General features: G+C 33.8%; 1 protein-coding gene across 1 annotated transcript; it reads left to right on the forward strand.

Annotated features, from left to right (window-relative positions):
- Positions 1–4,556: 4,556 nt before the first annotated feature.
- LOC110455277 lies at positions 4,557–14,185 on the forward strand. The gene is made up of 5 exons (XM_021505302.1): positions 4,557–4,644; positions 6,726–6,858; positions 9,061–9,176; positions 10,397–10,604; positions 12,704–14,185. The coding sequence occupies exons 1-5, from the start codon at positions 4,594–4,596 to the stop codon at positions 13,858–13,860; spliced, it is 1,665 nt and encodes a 554-aa protein (XP_021360977.1). The 5' UTR covers positions 4,557–4,593; the 3' UTR covers positions 13,861–14,185.
- Positions 14,186–22,649: the final 8,464 nt, after the last annotated feature.

Below are 22,649 nucleotides of genomic sequence, written 5' to 3' on the forward strand. Positions count from 1 at the left end.
GTGGGCCGCCCATTTAGAGTTCCGAAGTCCTGCGTTCGAACATAACTATTTGTTACAGTTAACGGACACGCAGATTCTAAGTATAAACAAAAACACTCACTAGAATAATAGTTTGTTGGGACGCGTGGACTCACTGCTCTCAGATCATATACATATTTAATTGTAAGCAGCGGTCGTAGAGGAAATACAACAGAGGCATAAGAAAATTAAAAAGAATGCAATTATTTTTCTTTTGGTAGGTCCATGTCATTCAAGTGTATACGATTTCTGAACTGTACACTTAATGACACATACAATTGTACACTGTTGATATGGTAAGTTTCATTAATTAAACAAAACCGCACAACACTTGTCATTTATAATATATTAAAACCGCCCAACTCCCCTGGCGTGACCACAAACATACTGACCAAAGCGCGGTTATTAACACATGTGTATCCATATGTTGTACACGTAGAGAAATTACGCTCCAAGGACAATTTGAGGACACATGTCGGGACAGCGCCCGTGATAATTAATCGTCAGGAGACCACGTTTGAAACAATAAATAACACAAATAATGAAGGTTGATGTTAAGATGTCACCTGTCGGCGTTTTGTGTAATTGTAACAGAGCTCCCGGCATATACAAGGTAAGGGCATAACTTATTAAATAACAACTTGTTGCAATCAAAACAAACAGGTAGAGACAAGAGAATCTAGAATTTACAAAAGAAACCTATTTCGTCACAAAGGGGAAAAGATCGATTAAGAAACATTGATGTTTATTTTAATGTTTTAAGTAGTACAGCTTATTATCAAAGTCTCCTATGTACTAAGTGTTAATGTCAAAATTAATTCACTTGTTTATGACCTGTTCTAAACCATGTCGACATGGTCTTGTAGATAGGATAAAGACAAGAGAATCTAGAATTTACAAAAGAAAAAAATTTCGTCACAAAGAAGAAAATATCGGTTAAGAAACATTGATATTTTTTTATGTTTTAAATAGCACAGCTTTATATCAAAGTCGCCTATGTACTAAGTTTTAATTTCAAAATAAATTTATTTATTGATGGCCTGTTCTTAACCATGTTGACATGGTCTTGTTGATAAGATAGAGACAAGAGAATCTAGAATTTACAAAAGAAACCTTTTTCGTCACAAAGGAGAAAATACCGATTAAGAACCATTGATATTTATTTTTATTTTTTAAGTAGTACAGCTTAATATCAAAGTCCTCTATGTACTAAGTTTAATGTCAAAATTAATTCAATTGTTTATTGCCTGTTCTTAATCATCAAAAGTTTTAAATATATGCGCCATGTTGACCAATATACGACTTAATAGACTTTTTATGTGTGACGCTCCAAATCTACTCGACAGTTGAGGGACAAACGTACAACTCACGGTTTCCAACGATGCTGATTGATGAAGAATATGGACAACGTTTGAGATCGCCATCATGATCCTATGTTATTTTTGTGATTTGAACACCGATGTTTTTGGTTTTGCTTTTTGGTGAGCCTTGTTGTTTTTATTCTTGATGTGAGAACGCGACATTACTTTAACCTAAATTTACATGGCGGGTGTCACCGATGAAGAAGAAGAAGACGCTCACCCTTTGAGATCACCTGGTCTTATTTTCGTTGTAGTTTTTTGAAGGGACTCCTTGTAATTATTTCATTTGTTAACATTTTGCCCCAGTTTTATTGATTTGGAGTTCACATTATGGTTAACACTGATACTTTGGTATTCTAGTGTTTTTTTAATGATATCTCAAGACTGCCAGCATATCAGTTTTTGTGACGGTTCATAAAAGCCTCCTTTTTTGTGTTAGTGTCTTCTGATTTTTCGTTGTGGTATTTTTATATCGATTTGAACCTGATCCTATGTTTGTGTGTTTTTCTTTTTTTCCAACTATTGCATTTCAGTATAAAGCATGATTAAATATCCGTTTCTACGTATAAAATAAACCTGATTAAAATAATAATGGCTAGATTCATAAAACTTGTCTATATTTTCTATAACGACATGGCAAGGTGAACCTGAATATAAACAATTTTATATGTGAGATCTATGATCATTTAAGTACTATGAGTAATTCACAATTAAACAACTAGAATACCATTTTGTGGTATAGATTTGAAGAACATTAAATGTATATGGATTGATATATATTTAATAATTAATAAATTTATTCACTGGATTGAAATAAAACCAAACCTACGTCTTTTCACCATATGCATAGGGATTATAAAAATGTCAAAAAACGAAATAATAAAAGCCATTCCTGGCATTGTTTTTTGCGTTATGATAAACATCATAATGAAAAAGTAATAAAACTATCATTTACGGTACCCATAAGACAGTAAATAGGTATTCATAGCTTGTCAAACTTTACAAATTATGACGCGTATTTAATTATAAGCAACGTCACTGACGTCAAAGACCGATAGTAACTTGTCGGTAAATGCGTAGATTCCTGCGTACCTGTTGGCTCTTAGTAGTCATTTTGGTATGTATATATATTTCTTGTATAACATGAAATGTCACTCACACTTAAGGTAATATAGAAACGTGTGTGGGTGAAAGTCTAAATACACGTACGTACTAATTACTCGACATACACTAAACATATAAAATACAGATTTGTCATCTTGATTAGAGCTTTTCATAGTTTCACGAGCTATAAATTAGTATGCACTTTTCGACTTTGTTTTGTTTATTTTTTAAGTTCGAAAAAATATATTCTTCAAACCTAACAATGACGCAATTTACATGTGCATGGAGTTGTTACTTGGGGCACCTTAGATGGGGCCCCAAGTACAGGTAAAGATACCTGTGAGTTCCTACCACAGCAGGCGCCCAAGCATTTTGTGACAACTACATGTACATGTAAATGACGTCATGGGTAGACGCCGTAACATAAATATGACGTCATATGGGGAAATAAACAATGTAGGATATGAATTTGCCACAGGTTCATGTCATATATTTTGAATAAAGATGATAAGCAAACGTGGTCTTTAGTATATTGTTTTGTTCCGTTTTTACGTCCTCGCGAAGGCTAAGGTCATACATATATGGTGACCGTCTCCAAAGATGATAAGTGCTATCTCTCTCAAATGGCATAACCTGGACAAGGTGACACAACACATGCATAGGTCCCAATTATTAAGATAAAGGAACATATCAGTTATGGTATTTCCGATGTCGTCTAAGCTGATTCTGCAGGAGTCATGCATTAGTCGCCCCATACAATCATGCAGTACGATAGTGCAGATCTTTTTTCTTCCCAAACTTAAATTGTTAAGTAAACAATGACATAGAGAAAGACTAATTATAAGACAGTAAACAAACACGGTAAACATTTTGACAAAAGTAAGCTGTTATCAGCTGCGAGATATGTTAACAAATGAAATATAAAGTAAAACTTTAGAAGTTGTAAATGTGCTTCACATAAGACGACAATGTGAAAGAAGAAGATGACAGAAAAAGATAGATCCCTGCATTAGAGTGTTCTTATAATGGCAATTATCATATTACAATATTTTAATAGATACGAATGAAAGCATAATCTGTAATAATATAGAATTTATAATGATACAATATACAGGTGGAATCATTTGGTACAAATTCCTCCACACTTAATATGAATATTTGCCATTTTGAAATGCACATTATAAACGGATTACCGAGCTAATTGTTTCGTTTGTGCTAATCTAAGCAAAACATTATAAATTTTCGCGAGCAGTTTCTTAGGATATGAATTATGACAAATTTAAGTAGCATTATATCATAAAAAGTGCATCCAATAAATCAAAATTCCAAAACACATACCGGATTGTTTCTGTTTCTACGTATATAATCCTTATCATAGAAATTATCATAATATGTGTATGTGTCATGTCCATAAACAACAAATTCTAATTTTTGGTGGATTATTAGCAATTCATGGAAAGCATTATTCTAAGTAAAATACATACATCATTTAATATTGCCTGGATGATTTGATAGCTTTATAATATAAAAAGAAACGACGTAAGCTATATTTTAAACCTTGTTATATTCAAAGGATTATAGAAAAAAAATATAGCTTTGTTTTCTTAGAAATGACATAGAGTATGAAATTCATTATTTGACATGAAAAGCATTATTAAGAAAATTAGTTTTTTCACTAAACTAACAATACATTGACAACACGTAATTAAAACGTCTTCAACACAAAACAATAAAGTTCAGTCATCCTCATAACATACAAACTTAAAAATCAGAACATTGTTTTTTTCTAAGAAAACAAGCTTGTATGCAAAATTTAATCTCACAAATGCTTAAAAAGGAAAATGACCGTTGTGTTTCAAATACCATACACAAATAAAAACCCCACCGATGGTTGGCGATGATCTTAATTGATTGTCAGGCCGTGTCAGGAAGTTAATAAAATATATCTGGGTAGTGTAATTAATGATATTCACACATCCCCTGGCATCCCTTAATGAGATACGACAATTTGTTATAGACATGCGTCAACCGAAGGTATATGTTTTGCTCACAAGACTGACCAAGATTAATTAACCACAGGTAAACGCCAAGGAAATCGTCACTTACCAACATGACTTCCCAAGTAGGAGGTTGCTTTGCTGCCCTGTGTGTTTTACAGTGTGTAAGTATGCCTATTGTTTATATTTTCCCATTGCTATATGATTCACCTTTTATATTGCGTACAATAACATTATATTATTGATTCCAAGAATGGAAATTGTCTCTAGTTACTCTCGACACCCAAAACGCTATGTTGTATAAAAAGTATCACACTCCTGGCAAATGGACAGCTGAATGAAAACAAAGAGCTATGTAGATGGTGTTGTGCCTATATATCATTAGGCTCATTTACAATATTGAACAGCGTGCGACAGTTTTTTGGTTCACAATATCAAAAACCATTCAAAAAGCTGGCTCAACTAATTTGCGTAAGACGTAGTTACAACATATATTAATTTAGATATGCTTTTTTCCTCAATGTTATGTATTTTTAAAATATATTTTTTGATAACATAGATTTTTTTTAATAAACTTTTATCACTGGAGATTGGTTAATTAAGACGTAAGACGTAGTTACAACATACATTAATTTATACATGCTTTTTTCCTCAATGAAATGTATTTTTTTGAATATTTTTTGATAACATAGATTTTTTTTTAATAATTTTTATCACTAATGATTGGTTAATTAAAAGAGTTTTATCTAAGAGTAGGCCTTGATTAAAATTATCTTTGTGTTATCAATTATAAGAATATTCTTAATTCTAAAGAACGGTCTCCTTTTGAGTTTTCCTATACAACACAACAGGACAAATATCAACTAAGTGAATTATTCAACATTTAATTCAATACACAAAGCGATTATAAGTCAGTGTAAGTTAAATCTATAAAGAAATGATATACCACTCAGCCTTTTAAATAATTGTAAAGTTGAATGCATTATAATTGTTCGGAATGAAACGTCAAAAGCCCTTTGTGAGGTAAAATAGTGCTACTACATGCAAAACAGTTGACATTGAAAACATTTTAGCTCGCAGAAGCAAAAGCCTCGTTTGCATTTACCTTAGTATAACTCGTGTTGTACATAATTTCGTCTATGTGACCGAACCCGACGTAGAAGGACACCATACAGAATAACAACGCCCTGCTGGTGTTAATAGGTGGATAACCTATGTATAATGCATTACTTTATCTTCGCTAAGTGACAACACAATTAATTATATTTGTTCCTTATATTAATAAAACCTTTGCGAAGAAAGTAATGTTTATACATGTACAATGCAATTAAAACGTAAGTTGTAATTATCACGGCATACATTTTAAAATTATACCTTAGAGTCTAGGTTCCATTCCGATGGTTTTAAAAGCTGAATATCTAGCGACAGTATTCGTTTGGTAGGAAAGTGACCCCGAGTCATGTACATGTCATAAGATGAATACATTGTGTATTTGCATACTTAATAATACTGAAATTAAGATATCTTGCTTTATGCATTAAGTAACCCCTGTCGGCTCAGAATTCTAGAGTGTTCGACAGTGTTTGCATCCCGGTGTGCTAAAAGTTCCTTTTCAGCTCTCGCATTGCTTAATCGTGACCATTATTTTGAGTTGTTAAAAGACGTGCCATAATAATTTACGGTCAGGGGTTAGAGATTAATGGAGGCTTAGAAACGAAAATATGAACATTATATAGGATATATGCCTACTGAAAAAGATTATCAGTGATCTACAAAACCGAGTCAGTACGTTATTGTATAAAAATAGTCATATTGAGTCTAGGGGCATTTTCGGAGATTTCGAGTTTTGATAATTTTTGCGTTCATGATGCTGATTTCATCCATTACTTACTAACGGTACAAATTTTGTAAATATATAGTAATGCTAATGTTGATTATCAATAGGAAAATTATTTAACTGTATATATAACTGCGCACATCTGTCTTCAGTAAAGAAAACACTTAATAAGTAAAGTGTTATATTTATGTATCCTTAGAAATACATTAATTTAGCTTTATATAAATTTGTAGTACTGTTCACAGCAGTTTCTAGTAATACATAATTTAACTCTGGCATCCCTCCCTTAAGATGCTGATGCAATAAAATCCAATTTGAACCTAAAAAGAATCAAATATATAATAATGTACTAGCAATAATATAGAAAAAAGTCACTGTATAAACATATATTTTGCCCTCTTATTACAGGTGCTTCTGGTTGCGTACGCATCTACAAGTACCAGCACAACCACCACCAGTACCACCACAACACCTACCACTACCACTACCACTACAACTCCGGTGCCTATAACTACTACGGTAAAACCGACTACTACAGAAGGTATTGAATCACTACCACTCCATTCAATCAGTCGTGTTATGTTTTTTGAGGATCTCAAACATAATTTTTATGACAGACTCTGTCGGCAGCATGGTCTTTTAGAAGCATTTATTCTTCCATGTTTCGCTGAATTGTCGACTGTTTTGCCCGTTCTCTGTCATCCTCTAGGGTATGATTTCTACGTCATCCCCTAGGGAATGACAAACAATACGAGGAAAGAAGTCACAACCAGCTTTCGAAGGGTCAAATGCAAATCAAACATGACTACTGTCGGTTGAATATTGTCTGAAATCAAAGGATGGAAGAAAAACAATCACCCCCTATCCTGATGTTGGAAAAAAGAAATGTCTAACCTTCGGGGTCATTAGGTGGTTGTCTAACTATTGGCAAAGACTCTTTTTAGACAATCATAGATTTATCCTCGAGTTATATATTTGTCTGTCACACCCTCAAGGTAAGGGAAGATTATATAAATCGTTTTGTCTCCGCACACTATTGATTAATATGATATATATTAAGTTCTATTTTTCATTTTGTTACAATACTACTTAAAAAGATAGGCCATTTCAATGGAAAATGGATACTAGAAATGCAGAATTAAAGTGATCACTTATTGGAAACACGTTGGCCAATAACCTCATTGTGTGTTGTGCATAACTTAGTTTTAAGACTTTTTCCTTGACAAAATCTCTAAATACTTCTACTGCTATTGTAAGAGGTATTCTATTTTACGTATTTAATTCAACATACAATAAAGATGCATTTTAAAAGCCATCAGATTATCTCTTTCAAAAATTCAACATGGTTTCTTTTTCGGTTGTTAAACATATCAAAGTACGTTGTGACCTCTGTTTTACTGTGAAACGTATCGCTCACTCAACGGAACGCATAAGATTATGGCTAAACAAATATTTTCATTTTTCATGTTGATTCGAGCTTGAAGGAAGAACATATGCCAATGGTCGAAAGTCGCCTTCAATGTTTATTAAGATTATGGTGTACAAAAAATCCTTAAAATAAATAAATAAATAAAAAAATCCATAAATAAATCAATAAATTAAAATATATCAATTAATTAAAAAAAATAGCTAAATAAAAAAAAAAAAATAAAAAAAAAAATGAATTTATGAAAATGGAATAAATGAATAAAATGGAAACAAATCAATTAATTAAAATTAATAGAGAAATTAATTAAAATAAATCAATCAATTAATGATAAAATAACAAATAAATAAACAAATAAATTAATTAATGAAAATAAGTAAATAAATCATTACAAATACATAAACAATATAATGTGTATGTTACTTGTTCTGTAAATGTGACATGTTAGAAAAGATGCTGTTATATACTACATCTGTTCTATTTCCCTCTAGTCAGAAACCATAGAGCACAATGTGGTGTGCAGCTGTCCTTATCATAGTGTCAATGTTATTAGAGAGTAACATATTCCAAACCTAAGATGATTTTGTTATCATGATTTCCTCTTTAGTTAATTTGAACTAGGCGTGTCATACGAATGTCCACACCCAAAAAATAATAACAGTTATGCTAGAATGATAACCAATGAAACTCCTTTTGCAGTTATTTAATCAACAGATAATCATTATTTATAAAAAATACCATTACAGCTCCTATACTAATTCAAACAGTAAATACAAGCTTTATACAAAGCTGATTTCATGTCGCGACACATAGACCAGCCCTTAGACTTTTGACAGGTGTTGTAAATAGGTTTCTACGAAAATTGGCCCCTTATGGGGACCTCTTTTCCCTTCTTGGTGCCTCTCCGGTGTTTTGGGTTTTTGATTGGCCAACAGCCCCCTTTTAATATGCACCATATGAAAGCTACAATCTGATTTGCCAAAGGCCTCTTTGCTCGTTTTTAAGAAAATATTCAATGGCCCCGTTTAGTGGAAGCATCTTTACAGAAATATATCAAATTTGCCTCATTGAAAAGACCTTACCTTATATGCCACCCTTAAAAATTGTTTTGTTTTGTGTTTCATTTTACCGTGTTTTAGCGTATTGCTGTCAACTTACCACCTAAAGATGTTAACAGTAACATCATTGCTAAGTTTGGGTCATAATGTCATTTATACTATATTGTCATCGTATGAATCTTATTCAATTCTATTTTTGCGGTGAGTTTTATGTAGAATAGACGTAAATAATCGTTATCTATGTTTACTGCCGTTTCAGCGCCTTATTTAGTAAAGGCTTACCCCGACTTGCGCAGCAGAGCTCCAAAGAAAAATGACAGGATCGCAATCGTTGGCGCCACAATTCAAGGGATACATTTAGCAGTTTCTTTGATGGTAAGTATATATGATTAGGTAAACGTCACATAAATACAAAGTGTTGTTGTAACTATTTTAACGATGTGGCGATCCAACACGTTTTTTTATGTAACAATTTTGTAGTTTGTTTGGTTTTTGGCTTGCTTTGATACACACTTTTTTTAAAAATAGGTGCTCCTAATTTCGTTTTCTATTGTGATGATTGTTTTGAGATACAAATAAGGATTATTTGCTAAATAAAAAAAACAACCTTATACAGCATTTCAAACATAAAACAGTAATGACAACGTCACAAAACAAAATCGTGTATGATAGTGGGCGAACTGCATATATTTCTACATGACGGTTGTCAATTTTAACACTTCCGAAGCACCTGGTATTGCTTGTTTTATTTATTTATATTGTAGAGAGTAAAAATGTTAACACAAATCAAATTAATTTGGTTTTAATGTCTTTTTATTTCCGGTTGTTGCCTTTTTATGTTGTCTTTAGGTCCGGTTTCGGCGATTTGTGATTACACTGTTAGTTAATCATTTTACTTGATTTACGACTTACATTTTGAATTAAATTAGATGTTTCCTGATGCTAGCTAGGTGTTTAAATTAATAACAGCTACAGAAAAAGAAGTACGATATTTGCAATATGTAATCAAGGTGTTTGTGTATTAAGTAAGTAAGCCAAAATCCAACGTACCTTTATTACGAATGCATTATTCCATTGAGACTGTAATATGTCATTGGAAGTATTTGTTGTTGACTTATATGTATATCTATTGATACGTGATATGTTTCATGCTGTTAACATTTTTTAATTTTGGAGGTAGACTCAAATTTAATAGGAAATGTACAACTTAAAAATTGCAAAAGAAATGAAATTACCTTTTACATTGTTCAAAGCGAAAATTTATTACATAAAGAAACCTACTGTAAATCATATATACATGTAGGATACCTTTAACTAGTTTATTGCTAAGCAAATGCCGTTGTGCGTTTGGAATTTTCAAATTGACAATTTGGAACACAACGACACTCGTTGGGTTTTGGTTCCATGCATGTAACATAGTTTAATTTGTCAGTTTTAACACCGAATACTGTTTCATAGTTTCACAAACACAGACTGCCTTATATGGTAATCACATTGGTTACTTTTACGGAGGATGCAAGAGACCATTAGCATTTTGTTTTGTTACCTGGCTATGAGATGCCGTTTTTATGTGTTTTTTTTTTATCTTCATCAAGGATGCCGGTTTTCCTGATGTGAATGTGTATGAGTCAAGTCGCAGAATAGGTGGCGAGGGATTTTCGGTTTACTTTAATGGGCAGTCCTTTCTACTCGGGGAAACATATGTCTTTGATGAAGAGGGGGTTGCGGCAAAATTTAACAAGCGGTTTGAGTCTACAACGCTCATGCCAGTACCTAACCCATCGATCTGGATAAACAACACAAGTTAGTAGCTATGTCATATTTCCATGATTTATCTGTATTAAGAGTCCTCAGTATTTTATTTTTCTATTATAATTGTTCCTTGTACTGCAGCACTCGGCCTGTAAACAAAAGTGGGATAATGGGCCATATTTGTCTGTTGATTATAGTTAAAAGTACCTATGTCAGATAGCTACAGAAAACTGATTCGAATAAATACACTTTAATAGATTAACATCGTTAGATTATAATCTTTATGAAAAAATGAGCTAAGACACTCTATAAACAGGATTTTGTCTTTGTAACTACAGTTGAACGATATTTCATTACCCTCTTCTTTCACGCATTACCGTTGCATAAAAGGAACATAAACCCTTTCCGTTCCTATGTTGGTCAAATTGATTAATTTAGCATGATAATACAATAGTTGCTCTTATTAATGAGGTCATCATAAAGATACGTTCACCTCGAGATGTTGTCAACCGAATGTGTAATCAAAAACCATATTTCGGTCTTTGATTATATGTTTTCCTTATTTACCAAAAACATATTTTCCTAAAAGTTGAGATAATTGACTACAGCCAGCCCTACTAATTGAAACAATATCCAAACAAATCGCCCATTGCAAATAACAAGCCGGCTACAAATAGGAATTAAAACCTTTAGCTAGTGTTCACTACATTAACTGACTACGACCAAACATACCATGGTAATACAAACCAGGTCCAAGGGCGACATTACAGCCTTTACAATGATTGGCTATAAACAGCGTTACTTACAGGTAATGGTCACTTCTTAGAGTGGCCCTAATTAAGATCTTATATAGGAACATGTGTGAAAGATGTATTCTGCTGTCACCATACTGTTGTGTATATGCACATCTGTACTCCGGTTTTCCGCCATATTAAGTTGGTCTGGTCCTTTTATCCTGGCCGAAAAGAGTGATTAAGAATAGTTTAAAAAACATTCTTGTTTCATAATTGTTGTAAAATATTTAATTCTAATTGAATTATACTCGCGTGTCGACTGGCTGTTGTGTACCGATTTTGACTCGAAATGTAGTTTACGATAAATGAGAAATCGGTAATTTGAGCTTCAAGTCATCAAAGTAGGGCAAAATATGAACAAGGAAGTTTGTTTTCTCTCATGGATAGCTGTTTCCTTTTTTGTTTTAACATGATCCAAATGAATTATAATAAAAACTACGTAAAAATTAAAAAAGAAATACAATTTTGCCTCATTTGTAAGAAGACTCGTTCGAGAAAATCAATTTCAAATTAAACATTATTCAATATTGAAATATTCTCAATCGTAAATTTCATGTTGATGCTTGATTTATGTAACTTTAATGGCAAACTGTCAATATAACTCATTTCGTTTTGATTCCTCAAAATATGAATACTGATTGCATTTATTACATGAAAGTATATATCGTACAGATCAATCCATAGAATTGTTTCCAATGTACGACCATCTTTACTCAAAGGCACAGAAAAACAATGTTGAATTGTGTAAAGGAGATTAAGTTTTGTAGGTACAGTACAACATTCTATATAAACTTTGTTTATTTTACAACAATTATGAAACAAGTTATTCCAACTTATATAAATCACTCTTGGTCGCCCGGATGTTCGCGTGTGGGGATCGTATTGTGGGAGGTAACCGGAGTACCCGGAGAAAACCCAACATACTGTGCCGTTACATTAGACATGTGGTTTGGGTTAGGTGATGGATGGTTGGGGGTTAGGGATACGTTTCACATAAATTAATCATTTGGTTGTATCTTTTATGGTTCTAAATAGGAAATAATTTAAATGATTGCACATTTGCGTTTTTATAACAAGAACGAGTATTTTCTTTAATATGGCAGATGGGATTAAACAATGTGAATGTTTGTTTTCATTTATATTTTTATCACCGGATTGGGAGTCCCTTCTCATATTGTTTGATAAGTGATCGAAACATAGACTACGTTAGAAACTTTTTACGACACTGATGCATTTTGTTTTGTTTTCTAAAACTTTAACGTTAAAACTTAGTTGTGTCAAGATATAAATATCTTATACCAACGTTTACTTGTACCACTTTAATTTTTTTTTTAATGATTTAAACTTTTATTGCAGCTAAGCTCTCGTTCATGGAATACCTGTTGAAGGTTGCGAAAGACGTCAGCCCAACTGCTAATCTAAATTCCGGTAATATTGTAAAACATTACCAAACACTTCTGTCCACATACATGGCAGTCGTCAAAAACAATTTTGGCGATTATAAAGGGCACATGATGCGCCGTCCACTCGACTCCGAACTTACGCGTCTTTCGAAAAAGAATTTCTTAAAGTTATTGCAAGACAATAAAATTGAAGCACTAAAGTCAGTGTTTCAAATTATGCTATCCTCTATCGGTGGCGGTGACATCGCAGAACTTCCTGCTCTGTATGGATGTATGTTCATTAACAGTAGAATGGCTACAGTACTGTATGAAAAGCTTGGCAATGGTAAACCAATAGCCAGTGTTTTTAAGAAGGGAATCCAGCATGTCATGGAAGAAGCTACCAAAATGCTAAATGTTGACGTGAAGTTTGATCACGAAACGAACGAAATTGACAGAAGTTCAAGAGGTTACTTTAACCTCTACTACAAAAAGGAATATGTTAAAACCGATTCCAAAAAATCAAGATGTTCAAAGGGATACTTTAAACGTAAATTTGACCATGTCTTCATAGCTACAGAACCATACGAATTTAAATCGCTCATAACAAAACCAAATGCTGATTTGATGAATACGTTAGATACCATGACTTCAAAATTTCAAACTTACAACCTATTGAGGACAAATATCACTACTCCGGGTGAACGTCTGCATGAACAGTTCGCATTTAATAACTATGGAGATTACAACGTTCAATCTTGCTTGGATAATGTAAAACATACGGGGCCAAATGTCAATCCAAACGAGAAGTTCACCGTTTGTTTACAAGAGTCTGAATTAAGCAACCGCACACTGCTGGCGGAAGCAATGTATTCGCATATTACCGAAATGGACTACAGTCTAATGAATCCCAACTCCAATACTTCCGTCGAGGACACCCGAAAATCGTTCCAACGCTGGGAAGTTGAAATGTTTGGTAACAAAGAAATGGCGACCGGAAATCTGTGGAAGCTGATGCACAAGCAGGGCGAAGACGGGTTGTGGATCATTAGCCGCGCTGCTAGCTTCCCATATGCGGATGTCACATTTGATTATAATACTCGTTTACTGAAATCGATGGGTGTGATTTAGAAAGTAGACAATTATTCATACGTAATAAAAACTAATAGTCGGACTTGAGAGACAGGTCGCGTTGTACGTTATACTAAAGCTATGCTCCTAGATACTGCTCGAGATTTAAATACAACATTGGGCTTTACGGCACGATCACATCGACAGACTATATACATGTCACCACGACATGAAAGTGATTCAAAGAACAAAACACATATACATAGTGATATTCTATCCTTCAGATCGAAATAAACTGTAAATATTATACTTATATTATACGTATACCTGCCATGAGTAAGTATTGACCAGGAAAGCACACAATTAAAATTATTTCGAAGATCTCGATTTTGTTTTTGTTATCTTTTGACAAGCAGTCGGATTGAGAACTGTGTTAACAAAATGCACGTTTGATCCTATTCAGATCGGAAGACAGACACGCAAAGAGATGAACGGAGAAATTATCGACTTAATACACTCATCTAGAAAAAAATCTTAAAAGAAACATTGCCATAAGTATTCTGTTTTTCCTTAAAAAGGAGACCTGAAGATAAAATATGCGTCAAAAATAAACTAAATTCACATTGAATGTAGTGATAATGGGCAGGGATAAACAATTCAATTTTAATACATTACGGATGCATTACAGCGTTACATAAAGGGTATACAAGCACTTAAATTCGAACAAATGCTGTTCTGGAATCATGACATCACTCAATTAGAATTCTATACTCGTTTTCTTTTTATTTAGCTGCAATTAATTCCTTAATGTTTAATGGTTCATATTCCGTCTTTTTAAAAAAAAGTTCGGCTTCAAGATTTTCCAACTGAAAAAGATGTTATTTGAAAGAATAGTAAAAATCACGTAGATAATTTATTCGAAATTTCAAAAATTCCAGAAACTAAATTATGTGGGATACATGCCTTAAAGCCATGAGTTTTAGAACGTACAATGTATGGTAGGCCGCGGTTGCCAAGTGGTTACGGGTTCGAGACCTACGTGGGGCAGTGGCTAGGTACTGGCCGTAGGTAGGTGGTTTTTCTTCGGAATTCCACCACCACCTGGCACGTTCTTAAATGACCTTAGCAGTTAATGGGACGTAAAACATAAATATTCCAAACCAAATATATGTTAGGCGTTGATAAACAGCGTGTTTGATATTTCTAGCTTTGTTTTCTCTCGCGGGACAGCCTTTAGATAAAATTATTTCTAGTTTATGTTTTATAATTAAATAGATAAAACTAATGTAAGAACAGTAGCAGAGACGCTTACGGAGGTCGCCATCGTGTCCTTAATTGATGAAGTGGAATATACTATTTAAACTCACATATTCAAATATTTACACGGGGAGGGAGGTAACAGCGACAGTGCAGACACTTACAAAAAATGATAAACTTTTCGAGAATATCCGTCCCTTTATCAAGGCATGCACATGAAACAATAACAAACACAAAATATAAAACAGAGCAAAATTGTTACAACCACTCATTTTGGCCGGCATGGAGCTCGAGCAGAAAGCTTTTTTTATGTGTAAAGGTAACTCCGTCTTTAGATGATTAACGAAAATGAATTATAATAAAAAATAAGGACAAAATCGTGAACACGGTGATGGTGTTTTCGAATGGTATGTGAAAATACCACTTTGTCCATATCTAAGGTATCATTTTTTATGTATTTTTTAATCATATGTCAAAGCTATAAATAAACTTGGTATTCCTGATTAATGTCACCTCACTTTGTATTAAAATAATAAAAACAGATAGAGAATGTAATTAAACATCTGTAGAATGAATCACTCCTCTTGGCAATGTGGTCAGTTAGCCCTTTCCAGGGCGACTCAATGACTCATTATACAAATTCCTTTGTATCCTCTTTGTTTTGATTCTGAGTTTGATTTTTTTACTACATCAATTCATTGCTCCTACATCAAAGAAGAGTTAAATGGATTTTTTAGTCTTCATCTTCGGTCGTATTTTTCCCGGGAAATGTGGTGATTTGTACAAGAGTGAAACAAATGATGCATAAGAAGTCTGTGCGTGTTAAACAAACAAAATAACTGTTTTGCAATAACGTTCTTAAACGAATTCATGTCTCTATGAAGTAAAGATAAAAAATAAAACAGGATTTTACGCACAAGAACTCATATTAATCGCTTTCAATATCATCTATACAAAAAACAGTATATGGGTGCAGTGCATGAACTAAGGTTTTATTCAAATGAGATTAATTTCGCACTAGACGCAGATCAATTAAAGCTTCAGAGAGTAACAATGTAAGCGTTGTCTCCCCTGAGTCATGTAAAAGTACGGGATGCCCACATTCGGCTAACCTCGGCTGATTCCGGTACCTTTCATCAATCTGCCGAGATGTGACGAGTGGGAATGCCCTGAGCATTTTTACTATGCTGACGTTTCTATTAAAAACATCATATTTCATTATTATTATTCATATAAACATGTACATCGCTTGAACTAAATCGAATTACTGAGAACTAGTACATGTAAATCATAAAAAAATATTGGTTGCCCGGTGTTAAGCAAAGGAAAAATGAAGAGATGGCAAAGATAAATAAAATTGACATAAGATCAACATTAGATGCATTCTCGTACTTGACTATTTTAAAAAGATTGATCGCAAACAGCTGATGATGATGTGTGTTAGAGTCAAGACACTACAATGGCAGGGGGATACTTACATACATTGCGGCCACCATTAAAAACTCAGAAGGTAGACTGTCTATATGTTATCTGATGGCAGTGACTCCTTAAAATTAATATTTTATTAACACAGTTCAGTGCTTTTATCTGGAATGCCCTTATAACATTGCGGCCACCATTAAAAACTCAGAAGGTAGACTGTCTATATGTTACCTGATGGCAGTGACTCCTTAAAATTAATATTTTATTGACACAGTTCAGTGCTTTTATCTGGAATGCTCTTATAACATTGCGGCCACCATTAAAAACTCAGAAGGTAGACTGTCTATATATTATCTGATGGCAGTGACTCCTTAAAATTAATATTTTATTAACACAGTTCAGTGCTTTTATCTGGAATGCTCATATAATCTTGCATCGAGCTTCGTTCACCTTTAATTTTATTCCTCAGATATTGACAAAATACAATTATACATAAATGAAAAAAAACTCAACACATATGTGACTTAAGTAAATTTGTACAGATTTCAGTCATCGTGAAATTGGAAATGACATCGGTAGCATAACTATGATCGCATATCAGTGAGTACTATACCTGGTATCGACCTAAAACTTTTGATAAAAATATGTTTTATTAACATCTCTCTATATTTTGAGTGCCCTGAATACACATCCAATCAACATCAAGGAATTGCACGCGCAAAGTAAAATTTGCATTTTGTTGACCACTGGCTTGCCTATTGCTATCACACGTTTCCTGAATCCAATAAAAGTTTGACGTGGTGACGTACTTACTATATCTATAATTTATTTCGCCACGATGAATAAATCCAAAGCGAATGCCTTTTGGGAACTATAGTTCAATAATATAATTTCTATTTCATATTAAAACGACATCATTTTCCAAACTTCGTTCTAACTTACATGGATGTGACATTGGTATGCCCCCTTATGTATCAACGTGTCTTAATGTACTAAAATAACATTAAGCATATACATGTGTATGCTTACTGCATCAATTGGCGAAGGTATAGTATACCCTGATTGAAGTAACTCCCGCTTTCAGGGAAGCATCCTCGATATCCAGAGGTTATACGCTCACTTCCGCATTCTGCACCCCTGGAATATGTCATAGCAAATTTGATGGCTCAGTGTGCGCCACCTTGTTGATGAAACAAGAACACTAGTTTGATTATTTGATTTACATCAAAAGAATATCGCGGTCACGTAACGGTAAAAAAATGACAGGCTTTGAAGTCGGCGTCTCTCCTTTGTAATCTTCAAAGGACAGGTATCAGCCTAGCGATTGGTCAGTTTTTTTTTGTTTTTTTTACCTGAGACCAATCAAACAGTTATCTTCGTTCCTTCAATTTTGCTATTATATATTTCAGGGGTGCAGAGAGCAAAAGTGAGCGTAACCCCTAGATATCGAGGATGTCAGGGAAGACGCATGATGTAGCCTTTATGCATCATGACTTAATGTAAACGAATCTTACTTGTGAAGACCAAGTTTGTTTTGAACGCTAACAGGAATTGACAATAATGTTTGCTAGCTTTCAAAAAAGTCTGTGTTCTTTCTCAAGCAATGGCACCATCAGCTGAGCCATCTTTATTGACCCCCTTTACATCCGAAAAGGGGCGAAATGGGTAAACATGTTACCGGTCCTCCTGACTGCCTGCAGTATTAGAGTGCAATTGGGCGAAATGTCTCTGTGATTTTTGACAGATAACTATACTTGATTCGGCCCACTCGAGGCTTAATGATTTGTTTTTAGCGGTTTAGAGTCGATACACTGGTCATTTACACTATTTGCTCGCAAAAGGAAGCAGACGTTTTTGAAAGCTTGCAAAATAAGTTCAATTCCTGTTTGTGTTCAAAACAAACTTAGTCTTTGTTTATCATACCAAACTGATGAATCTTATTCCGAGTTTTACTTGTATTTTTAACTCCACAAACTCTGATGAGTTAGTTTGTTTGTTATAATTCTGACGTTACAGACCTTGTAAGTATAATTCATCACAACCTCTGACTTCAATCTCTCACAATAGCATAATAACATCAAGGGACACAACTCTTACATATTACCCTGACTAATGCTAAATAAAACATTAGTTAGATTAGTAATGCCACATAAGCGGACGCAAGTTGACAAAATTCAATAAATGTGCATTTATTTTTGAGTTTGGATATTTCTTTATAGCATATTAAGTTAGGAACATTTCGTTAAAGCCGATATTAAACCTGACTTTCATCAAAGTGGAAATATAAAAGTAATAATATGTAAACTTGATAGTCGGGTCGTATGATCTCTGGCGTACTTGTCTCGCATGCTTGGAAGCTTACAAAACAAGCCAGCGTGTTTACCTAGGAGAGGACGAATATTACATACATGTATAATACTACTGGATTTTCTCCTATGTCAACGACCTTTCTACCGCTTCACTCCTCCCTATCCCGACAACGCAGTTATGTATCACTGCAGAATAAAAATGCATATTCAATATGGCATGCATGATTTCGTGGCTGAATTCATCAATGGGTATCTCTCGACAACTTTCGATAATTCTGCTAAACCTAAATTGATGTCAATTAAGCCTGTGAAATTTATTCTATCTGTGCTATTAAAATACTAACTGTTCAAGGAAGAGTGATATTCAAAAGCGCCTACACGTATGAAACAATTGTAAATATATGTAAACACCTCGATCGGCTTATTCGTTTCTTTACGAACTGATCACTTGGTCCCTCCGGTACATGTCGGCTTTATCGCAAAAGCCTTGTGGGTTGTTGTAAAAAAAGGACCAAAGTTAACGTTGTGGCGCTATTTTAGGTATGTACATGGTATTATAGCATTGCCCATTTTTACCTTTAATTCACAGGGTGTACTTTTAATCCATACTTCCTTTATAAATTCTGCTGTCTTTTGCAATATGTGGCTTTAAATTTATCATGGATACATGTATTTAATAACGTAAAGATATGATAAACGTTGTATTGAAATTATAGTCTATTCATAAAACACAATTCAATATTTCAAACTTTTATATTTTACATTGAATTATAATGCCAATTCGGGTACCTACAAGACTTACAAAATTTAGATTATTTTAATTTATTTATGTACAAATAATTGTACATATTCAACCTGCAGATCCTTCGGGGGTTTTGAGAATTCTACAAGGCTATTGCTTGTTATGTTACAGAATATATGACAGTACTATCAGTTTATCAGTGCCATATAAAAACAATACTTATTGCGATCAGTAAATTTATAAATAATGATTCAGAAAGTAACACCCTATCAATGCTTTCAAATTGATAAAAAATAGTATGACTACTTTGATTTTACAGTTTCTTATTTACAGCATACCATATTTCGATACAGATATTTGAAGTGAGCGTGTGGAGGAGGTTGCATCAGTAAATGAAAAACATATCTATATTGTCCTAATATCTGTGAGTGGGTTGTTGACATACCTATATATTTACGTCTCTCCCTTCTTCAGCTTACACTGTTAGTAAACTCTGACTTCGTATAAAGTAGCGTATACGCAGTGAAAAAGGGCTCGATGGATTGATACTTGTTTCAAAGATAGCTGCGTTCATGCTTCAACAAGATAAATGTAACAGTCCGATGACAATTTGGTTGGTTCATTCAACATCTAAATGCATATAACATATTCGGAATCCATTATGTCTAATAATAAAACAAAGGGATGCTTGCAAACTGTTTTTACATGGATGCACATGCAAATAAGGATTGACCTTCATTTTTACTGCGTATACAGTAGTGTGAACGCGGGTGGCGAAGAGTATATTCTATGATACGTCGTCAAATTCAAGGTCAATCCTTATATTTACACCCAGAACATGTTAAATGCTACAAAACCTAGACAACACAGTCGAAGCGGGTTGATACGAAGGTAACTTCGGTAGCCGTGGTTGTCAGGATAATATAGTTACAGTGAATCTACATCGATAAAAGAGTAAATTAAAAAAAATCCACAGTATACGACACTATTTTTCTTCCTGTTATAGCACTTGAATTTCAAATTAAGTAATGGGAGAAGCCCTTCGAACAATTGTATTTTGTTTATAACAGTCCTCATGAACGCGCATTGACACATGGTTCATGGAGTAGCGCGGTCGAATGTCGTTACCGTCAAAGAGAAATACTTATATCCCTCCCTTCCTCAGCTAAGCAAATTCTTACGTGCACCGTAGAATATGTTTGTTGCCAACTGCTTTCATACTACCGTATACGCCGTAAAATTGCCGTGCATTCCTTATACATGTTTACACTTGCCCCATAGTCCATGAAATAGTAATGACTTATAATACATGACAATCAGACTTGCATTATTGTATCTCTGAACTAAAGAGTAAATCGCCTGCTTTCTAGTCAATGGCTGTTAATTGTGCAAAAGAATAGATACCATTTCCCATTCTTAAAAACTGTCTTAGAAGCAAGTGTACATATAATACATATACCAATTATGAAAATGATGAAAACAAAGTATAGAGAAAGCAATGCGCTCCCACCAACCCCGATTTCTCTTGGTTAAGATACCTATAAATACATTCTTTGTTGAAGCCGATAGATAACATTATCACAGTGACCTATTGTTCTATTGACCTATATATAACAATATCACAGTGACCTTTTGTTCAACTACGCTGTATGTGCTTGTCATTCTAATGATATACAAATTGAGTATTTCACAAAACGTCACATTTATGAATTATGAAGGAAGTTTAAAATGTAACGTGGTTTGTCAAAAAACCCAACAAATACGAGTTTGGTCCACCATTTTAACCTCTCTAACCGATCTTAATTTTAAGTCATGTCGTTATAACTTGACCTAAATGTATATATATGCAAGCAATTACACTTGACGCAAATAACCACCAAAAGGTCGTAAAATGAAACCCCTCATTTAGAGCATCGTTCCTTATAACATTTTCCTCTATCAGAACACCTAACTTCTCGCTACTGTACATGCTACATACCCAACATCATTATAGACTGTAAGAATGCATATATTAAGAACCTTTCTTACTATGGTATCGTGACGTCATAATTCCTTTCTCAACGTCGTTTGTCTCTACTGTTGTTTAATATTTACTATTTTTTTACGAACAAACTCGGGATCAATTTTGCAGAGAAAGACAATTTTAGCAAAAGCATTAGCATATTTATCAGATATTATGACACTCCTTTATTGTGTGAATGTAAACAGCAATCAAAGATGGCTACTCTACTGAATCAGACCGATAGTATCTACATGCTATCGCTAATATATCATACATATCTGTACCATGTGTTAAGGTTTGTGACTGTTATTTCTTGCTTATTGATAATGCAAAGCATATATTAATCATTAGATATAAACTACAGGCACAGGACCTTGAGGATAAAAAGAACCAGTACTACCATGGTTTAGTAATCCCAGGTAACCTATACAACGACAAAAATGTTAATATTCTACCATATGGTAGTACGAATGTGTCAATTCAGTATAATGAGAATACTTTTTACTGTGTCCAACATTTAATAGGTAACTCGAAACTATTTAAAAAAATAGTTTTCTAGTGCTAATATTTGCTTTTATGTTATATTCAGATGAGCTTGTCCGGTCTGATACCCTTGTGTCACGACTAGTCGGCCTTAATAGACAGGGTGACGGGCTAGTTCATACATACATATTTTATTGACATTTAACTGTCAAAGGGATATGACACAGGTTCTTACAAATTACTAGGCCCCCTCAGGTTTGTTATCTGATTCTTTTTCAAAAATGGAGATTGCAATAAATTAGTTTTTTCCGATATATCGGAGTAGTAAAGGGTCACACACATGACAAGCACCACTTAAGTACGCTGTACTTTTGTACGGTACACTGTATGGACGATTGGAAATGTTTTGACACATTCTGTTTGTACAGCGCCATAGCGTAACCATGATATATATTCGCTCCCCTCAGCCAACTCTATTTTCTAACTGTCTTGAATCCCTTCTCTTCTTTTCCTGTAAGTATTAATGCAACAACACTCAATGCCGTCCTATGGCCGTTTAACGAATGTAAGAAGACGGATAAATGTTAGTAATCTGTAATTTTTTCGAAGCCTGGTATTATGTTTATTATTATTT

This window comes from Mizuhopecten yessoensis, unplaced genomic scaffold (assembly GCF_002113885.1).
Source record: "Mizuhopecten yessoensis strain PY_sf001 unplaced genomic scaffold, ASM211388v2 scaffold8195, whole genome shotgun sequence".
NCBI lineage: Eukaryota > Metazoa > Mollusca > Bivalvia > Pectinida > Pectinidae > Mizuhopecten > Mizuhopecten yessoensis.

What these genes read in the sequence shown, in the direction of transcription:
- LOC110455277 (XM_021505302.1), top strand. Translation starts at nt 4,594, where the DNA reads ATGACTTCCCAAGTAGGAGGTTGCTTTGCTGCCCTGTGTGTTTTACAG. An exon ending in CCCTGTGTGTTTTACAGTGT is followed by an intron (nt 4,645 to 6,725) that starts GTAAGTATGCCT and finishes CTCTTATTACAG; the next exon opens with GTGCTTCTGGTTGCGTACGC. An exon ending in GATCTGGATAAACAACACAA is followed by an intron (nt 10,605 to 12,703) that starts GTTAGTAGCTAT and finishes CTTTTATTGCAG; the next exon opens with CTAAGCTCTCGTTCATGGAA.